The 23,132-nt window shown below is 47.6% G+C and overlaps 2 protein-coding genes across 2 annotated transcripts in view; both read left to right on the top strand.

The window, feature by feature from the left end:
• Positions 1-2,453: 2,453 nt before the first annotated feature.
• On the top strand, positions 2,454-11,520 carry LOC125756105 (lysosomal protective protein-like). Its single transcript, XM_049419412.1, has 4 exons — positions 2,454-2,628; positions 5,359-5,513; positions 9,932-10,177; positions 11,425-11,520. The coding sequence occupies exons 1-4, from the start codon at positions 2,454-2,456 to the stop codon at positions 11,518-11,520; spliced, it is 672 nt and encodes a 223-aa protein (XP_049275369.1).
• Positions 11,521-11,700: 180 nt separating this feature from the next.
• The window catches only part of LOC119405451 (lysosomal protective protein), an 11,806-nt gene continuing 374 nt past the window's right edge, over positions 11,701-23,132 (top strand). The window contains exons 1-5 of the mRNA XM_037672286.2: positions 11,701-11,748; positions 18,834-18,986; positions 19,943-20,055; positions 20,642-20,801; positions 21,715-21,807. Of these exons, the coding sequence (XP_037528214.2) occupies positions 11,701-11,748; positions 18,834-18,986; positions 19,943-20,055; positions 20,642-20,801; positions 21,715-21,807 (567 nt within the window). The remainder of the gene's footprint in view (positions 11,749-18,833; positions 18,987-19,942; positions 20,056-20,641; positions 20,802-21,714; positions 21,808-23,132) is intronic.

Below are 23,132 nucleotides of genomic sequence, written 5' to 3'. Positions count from 1 at the left end.
GGCGCAAGAGGCCCAGAAAGGCACTTTCTTCAAAATGCATGACCTATACTACGTAGAATAATGTGCCAGCTACCGCGCCACCACTCCACAGTGCGAATGAAACTTCCCGTTTATTGCAACAACAAATATGCAGACACCAGGCGATTTTCATCGCCGTCGCTGTGATGTCCCTCATAACATTCACATGTGAGGGCATGACGACACGGGTGCGTCATATTGTCCGTGCGAGGGAAAGAGCTCGAGGGTCTGCCGGGTTAACCATTTTCCCGCAAGCACTACAGAATATAGCGCCGTGCCCTCCCTACTCTATAAAAATATCAGAGTGGTGACTCGGAGAGCGCCGTTTTCCCGGCGCACTCTGTGTTACACGTCACGTTATAAAGTGCGCTCTAAGGGTAGGACAGCACACGCCTCCTCCTGCGCAGCCAAGGCTGCCTATTAATCTTTGGGCGGCTCAGCGCATGCGCGGCCCGCGCGCCGTATATCTGGGAAGTAACCTGCGGCGAGCGCAAAGGATGGGAGATCCGAGATCACTTGTTTCATGCGCGCTGTATTGCCGCGTGCCTAGCGCCTGGACGCCCTGAAATGCCGACGTTTCAGAGGCGCGGTTAAGCGAGAAAAGGAATAAAAACTATAAGACGCCGCTCCAGGTGCCCATTACACCAGTGTCGCAACAGCCGTGGCGCTCACAGGCACAGAGCGAGGTCCGCCCATCTCGGCCTGTGAGTGTCACGGCATATCTGTTAGATTAAATAGTAAGCGAATGTTAACTGCCATTTATACGCGCCGTTAAACCTACGAAGCTGAGTGTAGTCGCCTATACTTCCCCTGTACGCTCTGAAACAGCGACATTAAAAAAATTTTTTGACGGCACTACAGGCGCCTATTTTGCATGTTTAAAAGACGTGTGAATTTGCAGAATTTATGCAAGAAAAATCTGCGGAAAGATAACAGAGAAGTAAAGAAAATATCCGACAGCCAAAATGAAGGAGGAGAGAGAGAGGTTTATTATGAGAGAAAAGCTGAGAGGTCGGCCTGAATCAGTTTTCTGACCTGCTACTCAGCGTTTCGTAAAAGAAGGGGGTGAAATGTCTACGCAGAAAGTTAGAAGAAAAATTTGGATTCGAGGCTTCAGTATTTCTACAAAAAAAACGGCATAAATTGGGAAATTCATGAATAGGTTGCAGCGGTGTTTAAAACATGATCACGTCGAAAAAAAGTGTTCAATGCTCTCTAAATTACCGAAGACAGCCTTTACATATTGTGCGTTATATATATATATATATATATATATATATATATATATATATATATATATATATATATATATATATATATATATATATATATATATATATATATATGTATATGTATATATATATATATATATATATATATATATATATATATATATATATATATATATATGTATGTATATAACGAAGTAATAACCGAAACGCGGATTAACGCAACTGCCATATATTCTTCCGAGACGTCCAGAATGAGTGAGCTTCTTTACATCAACCGACTTCGTTGTACACTTGGGCGGGCTGCGTACATTAGCGAACGTGGAAGAACTACACCCCGGGTAATCGCTGTCTTGAGCAGTGACGCCATTCTGGTCGTTTACTTGCTGCGCTCATCGGTGCTTCGGTTTTGGTTTCGCCGCTGAATTTGGTTGAATTTCATTTCGACACAGTAACTACTAGAGGCCGCTCTTTTTATATCTCAAAGCTGCGATGAGTTGTTCGCATGAGGAGCTTCAATTATCTCTTTAGTAAAACTTGTTGTTGGGCTAGTTGGTGCCAAACAACAAGTTTTCTTGTATTCTCTTGTATTCAATTATCTCGTATTCTTTCTCAATTTCTCAATTTTCGTGTATTCAATTATCTCATCTGACATAACCGCCTAACTCCACTAATCCAAAAGTTAACTAATTTAACTTTCTTAAAACTGTCCGAAATGATGTCTTTAACAATCTTAAGATGCGTGCAGCTACAAAGAAAATGCAGTTGTGAAGGCAGCGAGCAAACATCGCATTTTCCCGATTTTTGAGGATTTTCAGAAACATTTCTTGAAACAACCTCTATATATGCGTAAGTTCGTTTTCCTTGCATCCGGAGATAAGTGATATGAAGGGCAGGTGCGGGCAAGAAAAATAATAATAAATTATTCGACGCTTCGACCGGGGCCCGGTGCTTTCTTGAAGACCGGTCCCCGGTCGAAACGTCGAATAAATTTAATTTTTTTTTACATGGGTCTGCACTACATATTACCTGTATATAAATATTTCAGATTTTTTGAACGTATGTGGCCTCTTTGGTAAGAAAGCCAGCACGAAGTCATAGAGAGGATCACTTCGCAACGAGAGTGTGGCCACCCAGCACGATATTTCTTACTACGTTGTATGATTATTTTTCGCTCAAGGGGCGCGATACCCATTGGCAGCCACGATGACAGCGAGAATAGTGCTTGTGTTTTCAACACTGCCACTGCTGAGCGTGGCCTTTGACCAGTCCACAGTGGAGGTGAAGAACTTGCCGGGACTCGAGGCACGGATCAACTTCAGGCATTACTCTGGCTTCCTGAGCGGCGCCGAAGGCCGAATGCTTCACTACTGGTACGTGCGTGCAGGCAGGGTTATGTGCTCATTGTACGCCCCTTTAATGTTCCCACTGCTTACACCAACACTGCTCATAATCGTAATCATTATGCCACCACCATTAGCACCGTCGTCGTCATCATCAACGACATCTCCTGCAGGATGAAAGGCTTCTCTCGACAATTTCAAATTACTAACAATAATTCTTGAGGCTTCACTTCCGAAAACCACGATGTCATTCTGAAGGACGCCGTAAGTGGAGTGCACCGGAACTTTCGACCAGCAGGGTTCTTGTAAATGAAACGAAAGCCATTTTTCTAAGTATTTATAACATCTTCCAATAACTTAACAAAATCGGACTGTTATGCGGCGTTAGTTATGGGTGCATCTAAGCTATTCCACTCATGGACAAGTGGAAAAAAAGAAAACCGAAAAGTATCATTATCGCAAAAGAACTCCTTCAGTGTGTATGAATGATCATGGCGGGCAATGCGGAATTGATGAAAGGTAACGTATTTTGAAGCATATAATTTTAGTCGTTGGTGTATTATCTGGTGGAGAAACTTCAGACGAGCTCGTTTTGCTCGAATAGCCAAGGTTGAAATCCCTGACTTTAATAGTAGAAAAGTAGGTGAGTCACTGCCCCGGTATTTTTTATGGATAAATCTAATCGCCTTTCTCTGAATGCTTTCAAGCTTACATGTATTAGTTTTAGTGTGCGGAAGCCATACGACGTTAGTATATTCAAGAACAGGTCTAATAAATGTCGTATAAGCCAAAAGTATGACGTTAGTTGGTGCCAGTCGCACACCTTTTAAGAAAAAAATTTTGTTTTCATTGCACTAGAAGTGATATTGTTAATGCGGGATGTCCAGTTAAGGTTCGATGTTATTGTTATGCCGAGGTACTTGTGCTGCTCCCTTCTCGTTACGAGTCGACTGTTTTGTTTGTGTTGATGGTCATTTGCCGCTTATCGCACCTGGAATTTACTGTTAACTACTTGATTAGGTACTTTACAACCAAGTACTTGACGGATTCTAAACTTTTTGCGACAGTTGATTAAATAAACTCTTTTAATGAAACCATTCGACTGTTACTTGCAAAAATATTTCAGGGCCTCTTTAATGCCGACTAGACAGTCTGCTACCAAACTCTCCAAACTACGACGACTGTCATCCTGTCTCATCAAGATATGCCCATAATGTTTCGTCCTGCCTGTCCTTGTGCGCTTCTAAATTTCTTCTCGAGCTTCGCTGTTCATTAACTTGCAAATGTCTCTTTCTGACGTTGCCAGTGGTAGAATGCCTAATCTAACCACCGCAATGGCATATTTATCTCTTGTTGTACCTTTATTTCAGCGTGTATTCCGTCTTGATTGCTTACCTTTGTTTTATTTCTTTGTTTCGTTTGTATCGCACCTAGCGAACTTCTTCAATTGTATATATTGTCCCCTTTTTGATCGTTTCTATCACTACATGCGGAGTAAGGCTCAAAGGGAAACCGATAAGGCGTCATATAACACATAAAAACTATTACGACAATCGTGACAGTATTTCGTTGTCCATCTTTGTAACCGCCGGCGGTGCTGCTTGCTTAAGAGAGTTGATTGATTAAGCATTTTAACGTCTACAACACCCTACCCATTTCGGAAAAAAAGAAAAAGAAACTTTCGATCATTGTCGGCGCCAGAGGCGCGCGCAGGGTTCCTCATCAGGGGGGAGGGCGAAGTTTCCCCGCATCCCTCTCCCTCTCCCTACTAAGTCAATGTATGGGGCAGAATTCGCCGCCCCCTCCCCCAATAATGTTTGGAATTAGATGGCAGTATACCTGAGTTAGCACATTTATGCTCATACTCTGAGCAAAACGATTGATAGAATTCCTGGAAACCCTAGCAGCGCATGTTAAACGTGCATCACACGCACACACACACACACACACACACACACACACACACACACACACACACACACACACACACACACACACACACACACACACACACACACACACACACAAAAGAAATTTGACATGAACCGTAATACAGAGGAAGGCGTCGATGACAGTCGTGAAAGATCAACTGTACTGTTGAATACTCATCTGAAAGTTCCGCTTTTTACTGTAATTTTTCGCTGTTTTGAGGCTTCTGGAACTGCTAGGTAACTCTTAGCGTGATATTAACAGAGGCGTTTGTCGGGGCTTACTTCCTTGTAATGCAATGTTTTTTTTGTTTTTTTTTTGTTTTTTGCGACACATATCGTAATCTGTGTCGGCGTCTATCATCGCTGATAGTAAGGTTACGTACTGCTATAGACATACTGTGGCACTGCGTCGGTATGAATGATATCAGTCTTTTTTGTATTTGCATAGAGTATTTTTGTGTAGTGGCGCGTATTAGTTAACGTGCCTAAAATTTGAATGACTAACGATGTCATCGAAATTAAAATGATGCATACACGCCAAAGACTTCACGCCTCATAACTGCGGTCTGAGTTACGCCCTCGGCATTCATTGCGGGCTTTGTAGGCACGAACACTCCACATTTACGATAATGTAAACCCACGGTCTGCGTTAGCCACACGGTAGTACGATATTTCAAACGCGTGCATTTTACAATCATGCGTGCTTCCACGTCCCAGCTAAGCGTGGCTATGGGCTTCAATGATTCTCTTGTATATTTACGCCTTTGCTACGCTGATCTGCACTGAAATGCAGGCCAATGACAACCTTATTCTTCTCTTTTATGCGAAGGTTTGTAGAAAGCCAGCGCTCACCATCTGACGATCCGGTGCTGCTGTGGATGAACGGAGGACCCGGATGTAGCTCGCTCATCGGGCTTTCCATGGAGTTGGGTCCGTTCCGCATCGATCCCTCAGGCATGAAAGTAACCTTAAACCCTTTCAGCTGGAACAAGGTTAGCGTGCCTCTTACTTGACCTATGAACTCAGTACACAACCATGCGGTATTTTCTAAAGAGAGCCAGCGTTTATTTGAGTCTCTATTCAATGAAACAGCCATAATATGACTTCAGAACTTCGTTTCGAAGCTCTCAAGTCAGACGCCTGCAAGCTAGAGATTGAGACAACTGCAATCAACACAACGAGGCAAGGCGCGCCGTCACGGAGTTACGGCACGCCTTGGCATGCATGATGCGCCGTCACTCCGTGACGGCGCACCATGCCTCATTGCAGGCGTCGTGGTTGTCAAACCAGGCTATGCTTTGAAGGGGTCCTGCAATGCTTTTTTAACGTGGCCAGAAGATGATGCCGAAAGGTAGTCGAGGATGCTGCGAACGTGCGAGCCAAACATTATAGCGCAGCACGTGGCAGAGAATTTAGAATTAAATTTCAAAGTCAGATAGAAATCGCTCACTCTTCTCTCAACAAATGATGGCATATACCCAAAATAAACTGCGTCACATACCCGAAAGGCACGGCCATTGGCTGAGCCTACATAGTGGCCGCGGCACGGGCAAGTGAGCCGAGCGCAGCGTTTACACGTCGGCGGCGCGCGCGTTCACACAAGCAAAAACACTGCTCAAGGTCATCACGCGCGCTGACGTACGGACGTAGCCGCGTGTCTTACCCCCCTGTGTAGCTCTCACCGTGCTTGCTGGGACGAAAGGAGAGAGAAAGCGCTTAGAGCGTGCGAAAAATCCCTGTAACTCCGCTCGTACTTGACTGAATCTTAAAAAAAATTGGGGCAGTCGATTGGTGAGGCAATAAACTCTAATAGTGAGGTCATTTGATGATTATTTAGAAAAGTGTTGCAGGGCCCCTTCAACTTGCCTGAGCAGGGATGACTCTAGTACATACGAAGCGTAAGGGCGCTGTTAAAGGGACAATAAAGAGAAACAGTGAATTGGTTTAGGTTGATAAATTGTGCTCTGAGAACTCTAACGTCGTTAATTTCGCCATCGTAGGTTTATTATATTAGAGGAGAAAATCAAGTTCAAAGTTTAATTTTAAATTTCGCGCCGAAATCTCCCCGCGTGACGTCAGGGATTTCAAAGGGTACTTGTCGTATTTTGGCGCCATTGGCTCAACAAAATTATTTGAAACTTGGTATGTTAAGTCTATGACCCCCTCAGAGGACAATGTACGTCATTTTTACCGATTAGGAGCTACGTAGTCCCTAGTAGGCGCCGTCAAAACATGTGACGTCACGACGAATGGTGCGGAAACTTCAAGGTGGCGTCGCCACCCACACTTTGTTTTTGCGTGTTTTCTCGCTTACTAAGCGTCTTCTCGCAGCAAGCGTGGTGTTTTTTGGTATCGTGAAAGAGTACTTTACTAATATGAGAAAAATCGTTTTGCTACTAGCACGTGGCTAGTAGACTCGGCGCCGCGCCCTCTCTCTATGCAGAGAGAGTGCGCGCAGCTTCGTGTAGCCGCTCGCCCTCTCCCTTCATAGGGAGAGGCCCAGGGAGAGGAGGGGAGAGGGAGAAGTATAGCATATCTGATGGGCGAGAGAAAGGATACAGAGAGAGAAAGAGAAAGGGAGAAATAGAGATAAAGGAAGGGAAAGAAAATAGAAAAAAATCACAGCACATCCACGGAGTGAATGGTGATGAGTGGGCGAAGCTGCGAAGGTTCATCGGTAAACCGTGAATCTTCCGTGAATTCTGCCCAGTACATCATCACCGACGTGAGATCGGGCGCGTTTATACTAAAGGTTCGATGAGTTATGACGACTTGCAGCTCACTTTAATTTTACATATACGCTGTGAATTTCCATTGTTTAGAAAACCATTGCTTTAGAAAACATCTGGCGTCTTTCGTTAAGCAGATGGCGTCTTTTCGTTTTGCTTTAGAAACATCTGGCGTTCTTTCGTTTTGCTTTTACAAAACATCTGGCGTCTTTCGTTGGTTCATTTCATCAATCAACGGCGTTTTGAACAAAATTTTTATTGTTTAATCACGCACAGGAGAAATCTCACCAGGCACTACCTTGGAGGTAAACAATGGCTGCTAATGGGAATGAGAGACAGAAGAAGTCGGCTTTTAGCTAACACTTACACTTCTACTTCTACTAACGTTTCCTACTGGAACATGCCAATGGCTGCTAATGGGGAATGAGAAACAGAAGAATTCGGCTTTTAGTTAACGCGCACGCTGCGAATTTTTTATTGTTCAACAACGCACAGGAAAAATCTCCCACCGGCACCACCTTGGAGGTCAAAGCGTAAGACTGGTTACGCACTACGACTACTACGACTACGAGGGACGAACGGGTGCCGCCTTAAGGAGCTTCGCCCCTAAAACATGGTTGATCTCTCCGTCATAGGAATCGTTTTAACACGAAAGCAAAACGCGTCCTTATGCAATGTTTACTGTACGTTGATATCAGAGGGCTTGCACAATGTCTGTTGGCATTTGGCAGCTCTAGCACCGTTTAACGTGGATCCACCCACGTTGACGCTTGGTGGCAGGTCTCCAACCCGACGACTAACGTCCGTGACAAATGGTTAAACAAACCTGTGTGGTAGCTGTAGTAGTTAACGGTGAGAGCGTTATCAGAGAAAGCGGTGTGACAGCCAGCGGAGCGTCGCTGGCTATGACGCAGGACTTCGGCTAAGGTCGCCATCCCTACTGAACACCACGAACGGACTAGAGGGAAACGGAACGCGCGTCCTGTCTCAACTCTAGGGCGGCCGCGATTTCTCTCAGCCAGGCGAGGCAGGCACAGGCAGGTGCGTGTCGCAGAGCTATTTTTAATATGTATGGATGCTATGAGTGAGGCCAAGGGTAAGGTTGCCACATCGCGGTGTGTTAAGGCGTTCACGAAATTGGACTTCTCATATTGGATAGGCTCCAAATGGGACGGACGCTTAGTAACGACGCGTTGCAGGCCATGGTCATGAGGCATTACTTTACTTTACCACTCCCAGACGCCGACACCACTCGCCGATCAAGAGCACTGCGAGAGGAAAGTGTTCGATATAAAAGACGCGTTTGTGGAGCCTCTAGAGTGTGGGACCGTGGCGCAGTGGGTAGCGTGCCCGCTATTTGTTGTCATGGACCTAGAGGTCGTGGTTTCGACTCCCGGTGGCAAAACTTTTTTCATTGGCATCTGATCGGGCGAATTTTTGACGTCATTTCCGTGACGGAAATACGTCACTGAAATCATGGTGGACCCCGGCATAACGCCGAAATCGAGGAAGCGAGGAGACATAGCTGAGGAAGTAAGGAGACATGCGCGGAATGAGGAGATATAACTTAGTACCTTCATTACCTAATAATATGCATCCTGCGCATCACCAAGGTTATTGAAAAGCCGAAGGCACTACATAAAAGATTCAGCAACGCTCGGGACGTGGTTTATGTTGACTCCGCGGAATACGAGAATGGCCTAAATGTGGCGATAGCAGCATTGAATATTCTAGATGACTCCAAGGTCAGTGTCACTGTACATACAGGAGCGGCAGAAGTGGCGGATGAGGTGGCTATAGCACTACCACTAGCCTCCACAAAAGCCAATGTTATAATCAGCGACTCCAAAACCGCTGTTAAAAATTACGCTAATGGAAGGATCTCGCCGGAAGCGCTAACAATTCTAGCTAACTTTCGCGACGAGCAGGTTGTTCATATTACATAGGCACTTGTTCACGCCTCCCTCCCCGGGAACCAAATCGCGCACGACGTTTCTCGAGAATTGGCAGGCCGAAAAGGTGCAGCGCGAAGCGCGCGGACGGGGAGAGACCACATGGTTAGTCACGGGGAGATCATCAAACACTACAGGCTAGGAAGGGCTCGCTTTTTCGCGGAACACATCTCGCTAAGCAAGCAGCAGGCGACTGCGTGGCGCCTCTTGCAGACAAACATTTTTTTCCGAATCCGGTCGCCTACTACCACTACTAGACGGCGTTATACTCAGACATGCGTAGGATTTGTTATCAAAGGGTGGACCTCAATCATATGTTGTGGGCTTGTCTCGAGAATAAGAGGACAAAATAGAACGTAGAATAACCGAGAGCAGCGGGAGACCGCACTGCTCAGCTCAGACCCAGAAGTCCAAATACAAGTCCTTCGGCAAGCCGAGGATGCCGTCAGAGTGCAATGACTCATGGCTGCCACCCAGGGGAGAGAGCCAATCCTTCCAAATTTTGCCGTTTTCAATGAAAGTTGTTTGCTGCTCCTCCTCATATGTTCGCGTGCATTTTACCGACGTCACTTCCGTGACGGAAATGACGTCAGTGAACTCTTGGTAGACCCTGGCATAAAACACTTTCGTGCTGAAAACCTTCCAGGAAAGCTGTCTTGCAGATTTTTGCAAACCTTCCATTGCCTCAACTTCCGCTCTTTTGGTCTTTTGCTCTTTGTGTCTGCATAGGTTGCGAACATCATATTCCTTGAGGCGCCGGCGGGTACAGGTTACTCGTACGACCCCTCCGGAAGCAACTCTACTGACGACCACAGCATCACCGAAGACAACTACCGGGCAGTATTGGAGTTCTTCGAGAACTTCCCGCAGTTCAAGCCGAACGAGTTTTATGTGACTGGCGAGAGCTACGCCGGCATTTTCGTTCCTCTGCTAGCTCAACGGCTTCTCGAGGAACCCCACGGAATAAACCTTAAGGTACGCGCTTTTTAGGGCACTAAAAGCGCCGCGCGTTAGACGGCAGTCACGGGGTATTTTTTAAAAAAATACGGATGCTTTAGAGAAAGGCTGGAGAAAAATTATTCAGGGGAGTTATGTTAGAATAGATTTTAAAAATCCAATGTTTCTGAGCAAGCGCTGCAGCTTTCGTATTGAAGATTTTTTGCTAGAGTAACTATTTAAAAAGTTCATTACCCACTTTTTTAATTACCGAGCTCGGCGGGCTGGAAAAAGTATCCTGACATGTTTTATATGGCTCAGTACAATATTGCGCCAATTCGAGACGCGCAGCGCCTATGTACGTTTCTGTTCTAATACTTAGTGCTAGTTACAGAGCACTATGTAGTGCCCTGTATGTACCTGAAACACCCTGTATGTTCACATAACCTGAGGAAAAACTAGTGCTAGCGTGGACACACTTCGACGTGGCGTATGCTAACATTGCTTCTTCATTATACTTTCTGCGCACCCACGGACTCACCCGCCGCCACATTTTCGCGCCTGCTCACCATGGAGAGCTGCAGTGTAAAAAAAGAATATCGTGCTTCAGATAGCGCTGCGCTGATCTTTTAAGCATCTTTCTCTAAATTAGTGGGAAATATGAATGAGCAGATGGCCTACTTAATATCTGCTAATTAATGTCCCGATTATTCAGCTGGCTCACAAATTACTATTTAAAAATTGCGGGCCGGCATTGGGAATGTCTTGTCTTGAGATCGGACATCCTTAAACTTCACTATACTTTTGAAATATTCGCTGTTGAAACTTGCTATGAAACGTGCGGGCGCTGCTGCTCGTAAGGCGGTATAGGAAATTCTTGCATTCCCAGCATCGAGCTGCATGAATACGTGCTAAGAATTTAGAAACATGAAACCTGGTATATTTCCTTGCCTTTGATGGGCTCCCTGGCTAATCACGTAGTTGTGTAATGCCACTTCAATATTTTTCAGTAGAGATCACAGCGTTTACGAGAATAAATTCAAAACGAGGCGTAAAGTGTGAAACGGGTGAGACTGGTCGCACGTGCCATGTTATGTTACGTGAGCTTCGCAACGTCGTGCTCTTTATGTGGTATACATGTTGCTCTTCATGACATTCTGAGGTATACATTTGCTCACGCACAGTGCGTTTGAAAACGACGGACCTGTCTTTTACGAAGCCTGAGGACTCATTCTGCGTTTAATTGAATTTACTGGAAAGTTCACCCGCTACCTTTCTTTGCCAAGGGTTACACCATCGGCAATGGATTCTTGGATTTCGAGCTTTACGGCAAGGCCATCATGTTTTTCGGCTACTACCACGGCCTATTTGGAGAAGAGTAAGCTTTTGATAAATCCTGTTTGCGTTTCGCGATCCTAATTAATTACGGGGCTTCAACCAGTCCCTCTGGGCTTGCCTTGTTGCGTAGCTTTTCCAAATGCAAATTTCTATACATTTTGTTTTCTTGCAGCCTTTGGAACAAGGTCACATCGAATTGCTGTAACGGTACTGTCTCGGAAGAGATGTGCGACTTCGCGCTGAACACCGATGACCCCGCCTGCGCTGACCCGGTACGTCTTCGTTTCTTGACGAGTAGTGAGATTTGCTTATCGAATTCTAACGTATTGCCCGCGTTCTCTGGATGCTTCTCAGTGCATGGCCCCCTGTCTGGATGTTCGCGTCACCACTGGGAAGGTGGAGAGCACGCGAGCTCTCGACAGTAAATTTTATTTGGCCCGACTTCATCTCGTAAAGCTTGTTCTGTGTTTCAGAAATTAATTTTACATGTACACATATACATTCCTTCTTTATTGCGTTTCGTGCTCACGTGCCAATTACTGAGGCCATGAAATTCTCGTGATACAGCCGGCACATTCCGTGCCTACGAAGCTTTTTTTTTTTTTTTTTTTTGCTTGAGGCAAGAGTTCGTAATTAGGTGTCTTGCAAGAAAAAGAAAAAAATATTGTCACGTGGTCGTGACATCGACGAAGACAGCAGTCAGCACGTCCGAGATGAAACTGTTTATTTGGCCGAACTTGTGACCGGGAAACTGAAAGTCAAACTACAGCAATACACTGATAGCGGCGAACAGAGCGTCCACCGTCGATCAACTAACAAGCGGTCAAGCGCGTCGGCTTTTATACAGGCGCTATCGAACTTTCCAGTGATATCGCTGGTGGCGGCGTTATCTCTAGACAAAGCTGGAACATTCGCCTGCGGCGCGCAATCTTAACGAAACCATCTACTATAATCGCGAAGCTTCTCGAACACTGCTTCACGGACAGTGTCGATCGTTGATAACCGTCTTTGCTGGTCAAACCCGAATACATCAAAATAAAACAAGAAGTGGGCGTGGCATTGCCCCCCCTCTGAAAAAGCATCGTCCCGATGCTTGTGAAAGAAGAGAAGAGAAAAAAGATGCCTTACATAAATAAATGCATACATAAATAAATGACAATAACAAAGGAAAAAGTAGAGTCCCCAGGTTCGCTAACGCACAAAAAACGGCTTAAGGCGCACGACATGGACGACTTCAGATCGTGCGCGGCGTCGCTGGGAGTTCGTAATGCCGTCCGGGATGACCTCGTAGTCAAGAGCGCCGAGACGTCGAAGAACCTTGTATGGTGCGAAGTATCGCCGAAGGAGTTTTTCGCTAAGCCCACGTCGGCGTATCGGCGTCCAGACCCAAACACGGTCACCGGGCTGGTATTCCACGAAGCGTCGTCGAAGATTGTAGCGACGGCTGTCGGTGTACTGTTGGGCCTTGATGCGCAGGCGGGCGAGCTGTCGAGCTTCTTCAGCACGTTGTAAGTAAGCGGCGGCGTCGAGGTTTTCTTCGTCGGTGACCTTCGGTAGCATGGCGTCGAGCGTCGTCGCCAGGCTCCTTCTGTAGACCAACTTGTACGGCGTCATCTGCGTTGTTTCTTGGACGGCCGTGTTGTAAACGAAGGTCACGTACGGAAGGACGGCGTCCCACGTCTTGTGCTCAACGTCGACGTACATGGCCAGCATGTCGGCGACGGTCTTATTTAGACGTTCGGTGAGGCCATTGGTCTGCGGGTGGTAGGCGGTGGTGCGGTGGTGGCTCGTCTCGCTGTATTTGAAGATCGCCTGAGTTAGGTCCGCAGTAAAGGCGGTGCCTCTGTCTGTGATGAGGACCTCTGGGGCGCCATGACGCAAGACGATGTTCTCCACGAAGAACTTGGCTACCTCGGCGGCACTGCCTTTGGGCAAGGCCTTTGTCTCGGCGTAGAGGGTGAAGTAGTCAGTTGCTACGACGATCCACTTGTTGCCGGAAGTCGACTTCGGGAACGGCCCTAGTAGGTCCATCCCGATTTGTTGGAACGGCCAGGGAGGTGGTTTGATTGGCTGCAGAAGTCCCGCTGGCCTAGTCGGCGGTGTCTTCTCGGCAAGTCTTAATGTAGTGGGCGACGTCGGCAACAAGGCGTGGCCAGTAGTATTTTTCCTGTATTCTGGCGAGCGTGCGGGAAACACCGAGGTGTCCAGCCGTCGGGTCGTCGTGTAGGACCTTGAGGACTTCTGGTCGCAATGATGAGAGCACGACGAGAAGGTAGTCGGTTTGAAGTGGCGAGAAGTTCTTCTTCGGGAGAACGCCGTTCCGTAAGAAAAACGACGGCAGTCCTCGCTTGAATACCTTCGGAACAACGGCGGTCTTGCACTCGAGGTACTCCATAGGGCCCCTCAGTTCCGCGTCGGCTCGTTGCCTTTCGGCGAAGTCGTCGGCGCTTATAGTTCCGAGGAAGTAGTCATCGTCGTCGTCTTGCGGCGGCGCGTCGACGGGGGCACGAGACAGGCAGTCGGTGTCAGAGTGTTTTCGTCCGGACTTGTACACGACGGTAATGTCGAATTCTTGAAGCCTCAGACTCCATCGTGCGAGACGACCTGAAGGGTCCTTCAAGTTAGCTAGCCAACATAAGGCGTGATGGTCACTGACAACTTTGAAGGGCCTGCCATAGAGGTAGGGGCGAAACTGACGTAGCCGAGAGGATGGCAAGGCATTCCTTTTCTGTTGTGGAATAGTTGGCTCCTGCCTTGGATAGTGACAGGCTAGCATAATTGATAACCCTCTCAAGCCCGTCAGTCTTTTGCACAAGGACGGCACCGAGTCCTACGCTGCTTGCGTCGGTGTGTATTTCCGTATCGGCGCAATCGTCGAAATGCGCAAGTATGGGTGGCGTCTGCAGGCGTCGTTTAAGTTCTTGAAAGGCTTGCACTTGCGCCGTTTCCCACCTTAATTCCACGTTAGTCTTCATGAGAAGCGTCAGTGGTTCGGCGATCCGTGAAATGTTTTTGACGAAGCGTCTGTAATAGGCGCATAAGCCGAGAAATCGGCGCACGGCCTTCTTGTCGGTGGGTGGCGCGAAGTCGGCGATGGCAGCTGTTTTCCGCGGGTCTGAGCGCACTCCAGACTCTCTGATCACATGACCCAGGAACAAGAGCTCGTCGTACGCGAAACGGCACTTTTCTGGCTTCAGGGTCATTCCAGAGGTCTTGATTGCTTGAAGTACTGCTTCAAGCCGTCGGAGATGCTCGTCGAAGGTCGAGGAAAACACGACGACGTCGCCCAAATGCACAAGGCACGTCTGCCACTTCAATCCGGCCAGTATGGTGTCCATGACGCGCTGGAACGTCGCAGGTGCCGAGCAAAGACCGAAAGGCATGACCTTGAACTCAAAGAGGCTGTCGGGTGTTATAAAGGCGGTCTTTTCTCGGTCTCTTTCGTCTACTTCGATCTGCCAATAGCCGGTCTTAAGGTCCATTCACGAAAAGTACGTCGCGTTGTGAAGTCGATCCAGGGTGTCGTCTATCCGTGGGAGGGGGTACACGTCCTTCTTCGTGATCTTGTTCAGGCGCCGATAATCAACGCAAAAGCGCACTGTCCCGTCCTTCTTCACTAACACCACGGGTGACTCCCACGGACTCTTGGACGGCTGGATGATGTTGTCGCGTAGCATCTCGTCGACTTGTTTCTTTATCGCGTCGCGCTCTCGAGTCGAAACTCTGTAGGGGCTCTGACGGAGTGGTCAAGAATTTTCTTCTGTTATAATGCGGTGCTTGGCAAGGGGCGTTTGTCGGACCCGCGATGACAACGAGAAACAGTCCTTGTATTGCAGGAGAAGGGTTTTGAGCTGGTCTTGCTTGACCTTCGGAAGTCTCGGGTTGACGTCAAAATCCGGTTCTGGACCTCTATTCGTCGAAGCAGGTTCGGCAGCATCGAAGAGGGCGAAAGCATCGCTGGCGGCTACACATTCGTCGATGTAGGCGACCGTCGTACCAATGTTGAGGTGCTTGTATTCGTGGCTGAAGTTTTTCAGCGCTACCTTTGCTTTACCGTTACGCAGCTCGGCTATACCTCGTGCGACGCATATTTGACGGTTCAGGAGTAGGCGCTGATCGCCCTCGATGATGCCTTCAAGGTTCACAGGTTTTTCGGTGCCGACGGAAATAATGACGCTGGAGCGCGGTGGAACGGTCACCTGCTCTTCTGTCACGTTCAATGCATGGTTCCCTGGCGTCGCGTGGGGCGGGAGCGCTTTGTCTGAGGTTAGTGTTATCGACTCAGACCTCAGGTCGATGACGGCGCCGTGGTCACTTAGGAAGTCCATCCCAAGTATCACATCCCTGCAGCAGTTTTGTAGGATTACAAAGCACGCAGGATAACTCCGGTTATTAATGATGACTCTCGCCGTGCAGACACCAATCGGCGTTATCAGATGGCCTGCAGCGGTCCGGATCTCGGGGCCTTCCCAAGCAGTCCTAACTTTCTTCAACTTTGCTGCGAACGGCCCACTGATGACGGAATAGTCGGCTCCAGTATCGACGATAGCGGTGACGTTGTGGCCGTCGATCAGAACGTCGAGGTCGCTAGTCCGCCGTCTTGCGTTGCGGTTACGTCGCGGCGTCGGGTCACGGCTACGTCGGTTTGCACCGCTGCTTCCGCATTGCGTCGTCAGGTCTGCTTCCGGTCGCAAAGTTTCGTCTTCAGGACGTCGTTCGGCGTGCGGCGGGGGCTCAGAACTTCGTCGCGGCGTCGTCGTTGACGGGGGAGGATCTTCAGCATTTCGTCGTTCAGCAACCGCACCTCCATCGGTTGCTGGCCTTAGTTTTCCGGATACGGGCTAGGCGACCGGCCCCGGTTTGGGCCAGTGTACTGCCGGCGGTGCAGTGACACGTAGCGGCCGGGCGATGGCAAGCGGGAAGGTCGTCGTTCTTGCCACTGTGTTCCGGTGAGGTAGTCGTCGATGTCGCGACTCCGTTCGCCTGGCTGCGGGCGCGGCGCGTTGACGGCGAATCCTCGTAGCCCCATCTGTCGCTACTGGCAGCGGCGGTACGTGTGGCCGGCCTCCCCGCAGTGGTAGTAGAGCGGGCGGTTGTCAGGGGCACGCCAAACGTCGGTCTTTCGGGGGCGCATCGTTGTCCTGTCGGCGGGCGGTATGGCGTCGGTGGTGGTGGCGGCGGTGCCTGGCGGCGGAACTGCTGCGGCGGCGCGGCGTCTTGACGCGGGCGAGGAGGGGGGGTGTTGCGTCGGGCTGCAGCAGCATAGCTCATGGCTTCCGGCTCAGGTTGCGACGGTGCAGCAACTCCTAGCGAATGCTGAAGTTCCTCGCAAACGATGTCGGCTATAGCATGGACCTGGGGTTGCGATGCAGGAAACATCCTTCGCAGCGATCGCGCACGACCGTCGGAGCCCAGCGCATGTGCTTCCCCGTAGTTCGTCGTCGGCATGCGGCGGTTGTGCTGCCAGTGCGGATTTCTAGGACCTTTTCGATTGTGGTGGCCTCCGAAACGAATTCCGAGACCGTCTTCGGCGGGTTGCGCACAAGTCCGGCGAAAAGTTCTTCCTTCACTCCCCGCATCAAGAAGCGAACTTTCTTTTCTTCGGACATGGCGGGGTCGGCATGGTGAAATAGGCGAGTCATTTCTTCGGTGTACAGTCCGATGTTCTCATTGGGGAGCTATACACGGGTTTCGAGAAGGGTTTCAGCCCTTTCTTTTCGGATGACGCTCGTGCAGGTCTTCAGAACTCCGGTGCGAAAGAGATCCCATGATAATAGCATGGACTCTCGATTCTCGAACCAGGTCCCTGCGCCATCTTCAAAGGCGAAGTAGACATGGCGTAGCTTCTCGTCGCAGTACCACTTGTTGAACGTGGAGACCCGGTCGTATGCCTCCAGCTAGCTTTCTGGATCCTCGCATGGTGATCCGCGGAATGTCGGCGGCTCCCTCGGTTGGTGCATGACGACCGTTGTAGGCGCCACAGCGGCTGTCATTGTGGCTGTTGTCTTCTTCGTTGTGATCCTGGTCTTGTCCGGTAGGGGTTCGTATTGGGGGGGGTAGTCCTTTCAGTCTGCGGCTGGCTCGACTGTCGCTGATGGTGTCGGTGTCTTTATCGCGACGTGGGCTGGGTTCACGCCTTGACGGGGGTCAAGGCGTGAACCAGGCGTGGTCAAGGCGTGGTCGTGACGTCGACGAAGACAGCAGTCAGCACGTCCGAGATGAAACTGTTTATTTGGCCGAACTTGTGGCCAGGAAACTGAAAGTCAAACTACAGCAATACACTGATAGCGGCGAACAGAGCGTCGACCGTCGATCAACTAACAAGCGGTCAAGCGCGTCGGCTTTTATACAGGCGCTATCGAACTTTCCAGTGATATCGCTGGTGGCGGCGTTATCTCTAGACAAAGCTGGAACATTCGCGTGCGGGCCCCGCCACGGTGGTCTAGTGGTTATGGCGCTCGACTGCTGACCCGAAGGTCACGGGATCGAATCCCGACCGCGGCGGCTGCATTTTCGATGGAGGCGAAAATGTTTGAGGCCCGTGTACTTAGCTTTAGGTGCACGTTAAAGAACTCCAGGTGGTCGAAATTTCCGGAGCCCCCCACTACGGCGTCTCTCATAATCATATCGTGGTTTTGGGACGTTAAACCCCAGATATTATTATTATTAACATTCGCGTGCGGCGCGCAATCTTAACAAAACCATTTACTACAATCGCGAAGCTTCTCGAACACTGCTTCGCGGACAGTGTCGATCGTTGATAACCGTCTTTGCTGGTCAAACCCGAATACATCAAAATAAAACAAGAAGTGGGCGTGGCAATATATGTAAAGTGCAATTGAAAAAGAAGCTACCGCGCTTATGTGGTGTCTTAGCTGTAGGCAACAATGTGGCAGTTCACTTGGTAGGACCGTACAATGGCCTGAAGCCACATATTAGGTGTTGTTACGCAGAAAAAACAGCAGTCAAGGAAGATAAGCCCACTGCGCACCCACGTTAGCTGTTTTATGGTGACAGAGATCGTATGAACGCTCTAGACTAGTTTTTACCGACGCCGTCACCGTAATGTTCTGAAAAAACTATTGTATCCTTTATGTGTATACTTGCCGTGTATGCTAAATGATGTTAAAGTATATGAACGCCAGCTTTGCTCAACTTTTTTTTGGCTTCACTGATGTATTTCTCATTAATCATTTTCATTTACCTTCTAAATATCACCATACAGAGCAACGGATCAGAAACACAGCCGTTTATTAGGCATATTTATTCAGGTTCCGTTGGTATTCTTCACTGTCTCTTTATCGCAGCTGCCCAGTTCATTGAGACGAGCACTAAATGGTTTGTTTTTACTCTTAAGGTGAATATCGCGTACGAAATTGTTCTTGGAAAAGGGCTGAACGTCTACAACCTCTACGTGCCATGTGACACTGATAAGCCACCACCACGGGAAACCACCAGCCAGTACGCAATGGTGCAGCTTCTGACCATTATGGCCGGCCTGCAAACATCGGTGAGGCATGCGTGCGCGTGCACACCCATCACAGTAAAGCGTCGAAGGAAGCTTTATGTCGGCAGCTCCTGCCTAAATACAAACATGAAAGGAGAGGTCGTCTTTTTTTTTTGTCAGATTGCAATAAATCAAACAAAGTTGTATGCATTATGGATTACATTATATAATATGTGTTCATATTTTATGTACGATGTATAGGCGTTTGTTTCCTTGTTTTTGATAATCCTTATTTTATCTATAATTTCGGGATTGCATCGTCCCCCTTGTATGATACCCTATGGGCATTGTATACGCTGTCACGTATTTAAAATATAGATAAAATAACGTTGCTTGTTTTGTCTTAAAGAAAAGTGAATATCTGGCGCGTGTGTGTATAGGAACTACATTGTTAGTTTACGCCGTTGATATTTGCAGGAAAACGTTCTTGACATTTACAATGTTTCCAGAAACGGTTCCGGTCTCTCTAACTCAGCAATAAGCAACGATAATCATAATTTTATAATGTGCACTTCGTAATACATCTAATAAAATTAATAAAAACATATTCAGAAGTTCAGGATATGGCACCGTATATGAGTAAAGGCCTTATGAAAAACATTCGAAAATGCTGTGAGAACTTCATTTCTAGCACGCGAGCCGTACGAACCTGTCATGAGCATTGATTCTGAGAACCGGTTGTAGGCTCCGAGTAAATTCGGCTCTGAGTGGAATGCGGCCTATTCTCGACGGGCTTAACTATTCAGAAGTTGAGGCCTTAGTGTATCTACAGACTGGCACTCGGCCGAAACCGAGGCTCAGCCGTCCCAACCGAGCGTCAACTGAGCGCCTCAACCGTGCGCATCAGCCGAGTGTCAATCTGAGCGCAAATTCACTACTAATAACTTGTATGTTCACTGATTCAGTCTTTCGATTCACAGCGAATATTATTACACGTCACTTTGGTTTGTCCTCCGCAGAACGGTTCCGTTGGCTGCTACAATGGGGACAACTTGCTGCTCTACTACAATAGGCGTGACGTCATCAAAGCATTGCACGTTGAGCAGTCTCCTCAAGCGTGGGTGCCGTGCTCGTAAGTCAATTCGCTTCTGTAAAATAGAAAGTTTCCGAAACGGGGGCACAGTAGAGAATATTTTAGCTGTTCGCAACCTCGTATATCCGGATACATGAGTACTACCAGTGTGTCAAATGACAACCTCCAAGAAGCAAAACACTGAACCTGAGGAGACGTGTCTGGCGGAGAAACGACATTTTCGGAAAACATGTCAAGGGCGAAAGTATTGATTTGGCGCTGTTTTGTAATCTATGAACACTTGCCATTGTTCATTAATTGCGAGGAGCCCCGGATTTCTTCAGTAATAAAGCGTCCTTAAATATTTGTAGATAGAGGTTTTTCCCATTGGTTCAATGTGAACACGGACGTGATGTCAGTAACTCAGCTCGCAAAAAGAAAGCAATACGCATAGGCTGATCATGAATAGCGAATTGAAATAAGCTGTTTCATTACACAATCAGTTTTGTATCGCAGATTTTTTTTAATGTGCGTATTTGATTCCTTGGATAGCGTTGACAATACGGATGAGTAAAAAATTCCAAATGACAACTGCATATACATTGTACCTCTCAGAACTACCACCTTTCTTCGTGCTGTGTTACAGACAAAGCCTAAACTACACTCAGCAGTACTTTACTATGCGGGAAGTAATCCAACAACTGGCTGAATCTGGCCAACTCAAAGGCCTGATTTACCACGGTGACGTAGACATGGCCTGTCCTTTCCAAGGAGGTGAATGGTTCACTCGCAGCTTGGGATATGAGGTAAGGACTTCTTGATAATGAAAATAACAGGATAGGGACTTTATTCGATTTGTATACGAAGAATTTTCTTAGGTTTTGCGTCCGCCGGCAGCGGACGTAAGCCTTTGAATATTTAATCGATTGCTTGCGAAGCCACAGTGATCTTTCGCGATACCACTTGTGAACTTGAGTGCTTATCAAAAGTTCTGTTCTCGCGAAAACTTCGGGCCGAAAATTTGGTTCGGCCATACCAATCTCATCTTTGAGGTATTTCCCTGCCTTCCTGTCCATAATTTAGTCGGACACTCCGGTACTATAGGGGCCACGCGTGACGTATACTTTCAAGGTAGCCTACAAAACATAAACCGCTCCTACGACCAGCGCTCTGGAATCGTTATTCAGTAATCTTAAGCCTAATCGAAAGCATCATAGAGGAACATACACTTTCAATGGCATCTGTTGCCTATATAGTTCTCACATTATAGATGTTTCTTTTTCTTTCAACTTTTGAACAGTCATTTTTCAATGACATCAAAAACGGTACAATTCCAGCAAATATTGTTTGCTGTTACTTGGAAGGATTGTGTAACAATTACCGCAAGAAAAGTGAGTCGGCGTTTGGAGAGCCAAATACAACCCTTTCTCTATGTTCGTTCGTGTGTTTGTATGTGTGCGTGCATATATCCTCATGCAAAAATGGAAAAATTCGGGAGAGCTCAGGAGGTTGAAACCCCCCTTCCCTCCAACCCCCATCCGGCTACGCCGGTGACGTAATTAGCGCTGGAGATGCACACATCTTTTCCTGCTCTCATGCTGAAGTCAACGTGTTGATTAGACATCGCGCTCCTTTGGAAGTGCATTCGTAGCACTAATTAGTCATGTTCAATCGCGTTTCGCATTTGTGATATGGTGTCTCTCTTATTTTCCTTGACAGACCACCTCGCCGTACAGGATGTGGTACGCTGGACCAATCATTGCCGGTTTCGTGCAGACCTTCGGTAACAACATCACTTTCGTCACCGTGAAGGTGGTTCTTTCCTTTATCTTAATGACGTCTCCCACAAACAGCGTTTCATCCATTTAGTCATACACAGCAACTTGAAGTACGAAAGCATGTTAAAAAGGCCCTGGGACAGTTTTTCAAGTCACCACAGAATGGTTTGACTAAGGAAGTTTATTGCCTCACCGCAACGAACTTCCTTCCGCCAAAATTTTCGGACTCCGTCAAGTACGAGCGGAGTTAGAGATTTGTCGCACGCTGTAATTTCTTTCTCACTTCTCTCGTCCCGACGAGCGCGCTGGAAGCTAAGCAGGGAGGGATGGTACGGGGGAAAGCAGTTACCTCACGCGTGAGCCATCACCTTGAGCATATTTTTTTTTAGTTTTTTTTTCGAACGCGCGACGAAGAGGGAACGATTTCTAGCTTACTTTGAAAATTACTTGTAAATTTTAGGCCGTGGGCAGCGCTATAATTTTAGGCACGCGAGTTCTCAGGAGCCTCGACTACTGATGGCAGCCTTTTTTGACCATGCTGAAAAAGTGTTACAGGGCCCATTTAGGAACAATAAGACGACTGACCTTAGATGTGCCTGTGATTGGTGAAGAATTCTCAGACGCTTTTACCGAGCTGTGGTGCGTCAGCAGTCATAACTTCTACAGCCAGAAAAAACTGGCTCATTAAAGAGTAGCGGCGGTCCTTACGGGCCACCTCAGTACAACATCAGCCTCCCCTCCCTATTTTTTCTGTCTAAACTGGAACCAGCAAAGGCAATACACCATTAGCCTCCCCGAACTCTTGTTTTTTTCTGTCTTAACAGAAACCAGCAAAAGCAACACAAAAAAGGAAAAAATCAAGAAACGTGCTTGTAAAGCGAGTTTTGATAAGTAAAGGGTGGGCTTGAAATCCGGGCCCATGGTATCTGTTTGTCGACTGTCCAGTGTCTGCTGAACTAATTCTAAGTCCTTGCATTTGTCAACCGTACACTACCTGCAATTCACCATCTTTGCCATATTTGGTGGTTAAGATTGTTCTTTTCTTCGGTTATGCGATATTCTTGAACACCATGCAGTGGCTACATCTTTTTGCTTCACCTTGGCACGCAAAGGCACACATTGCAGTAGCTTTACTTTCTTTCTTTCATTCTCTCTTCCCTTCTAGTTTGTTTTAGAAACTCATTAAAGGTACGAGTTGTACTATCTACGCAAAATGTTATTCGTGGGTGTGTAAGAGAACGTTACTGTACACCATTAGCTGCATTTTGAGACTTTTAACGTGCATGCAGCTGGTGGCGGTGTATGATTACTGGCAAGGTTATTACAGTGCAGTCTTGGCTGTCTGTCGTGCATTTCGCA

The sequence above is a fragment of the Rhipicephalus sanguineus genome, chromosome 9 (assembly GCF_013339695.2).
Source record: "Rhipicephalus sanguineus isolate Rsan-2018 chromosome 9, BIME_Rsan_1.4, whole genome shotgun sequence".
Taxonomy (NCBI): Eukaryota; Metazoa; Arthropoda; class Arachnida; order Ixodida; family Ixodidae; genus Rhipicephalus; species Rhipicephalus sanguineus.
Note: the sequence above shows the minus strand (reverse complement) of the source record. Positions and strands in the feature narration are given on the sequence as shown.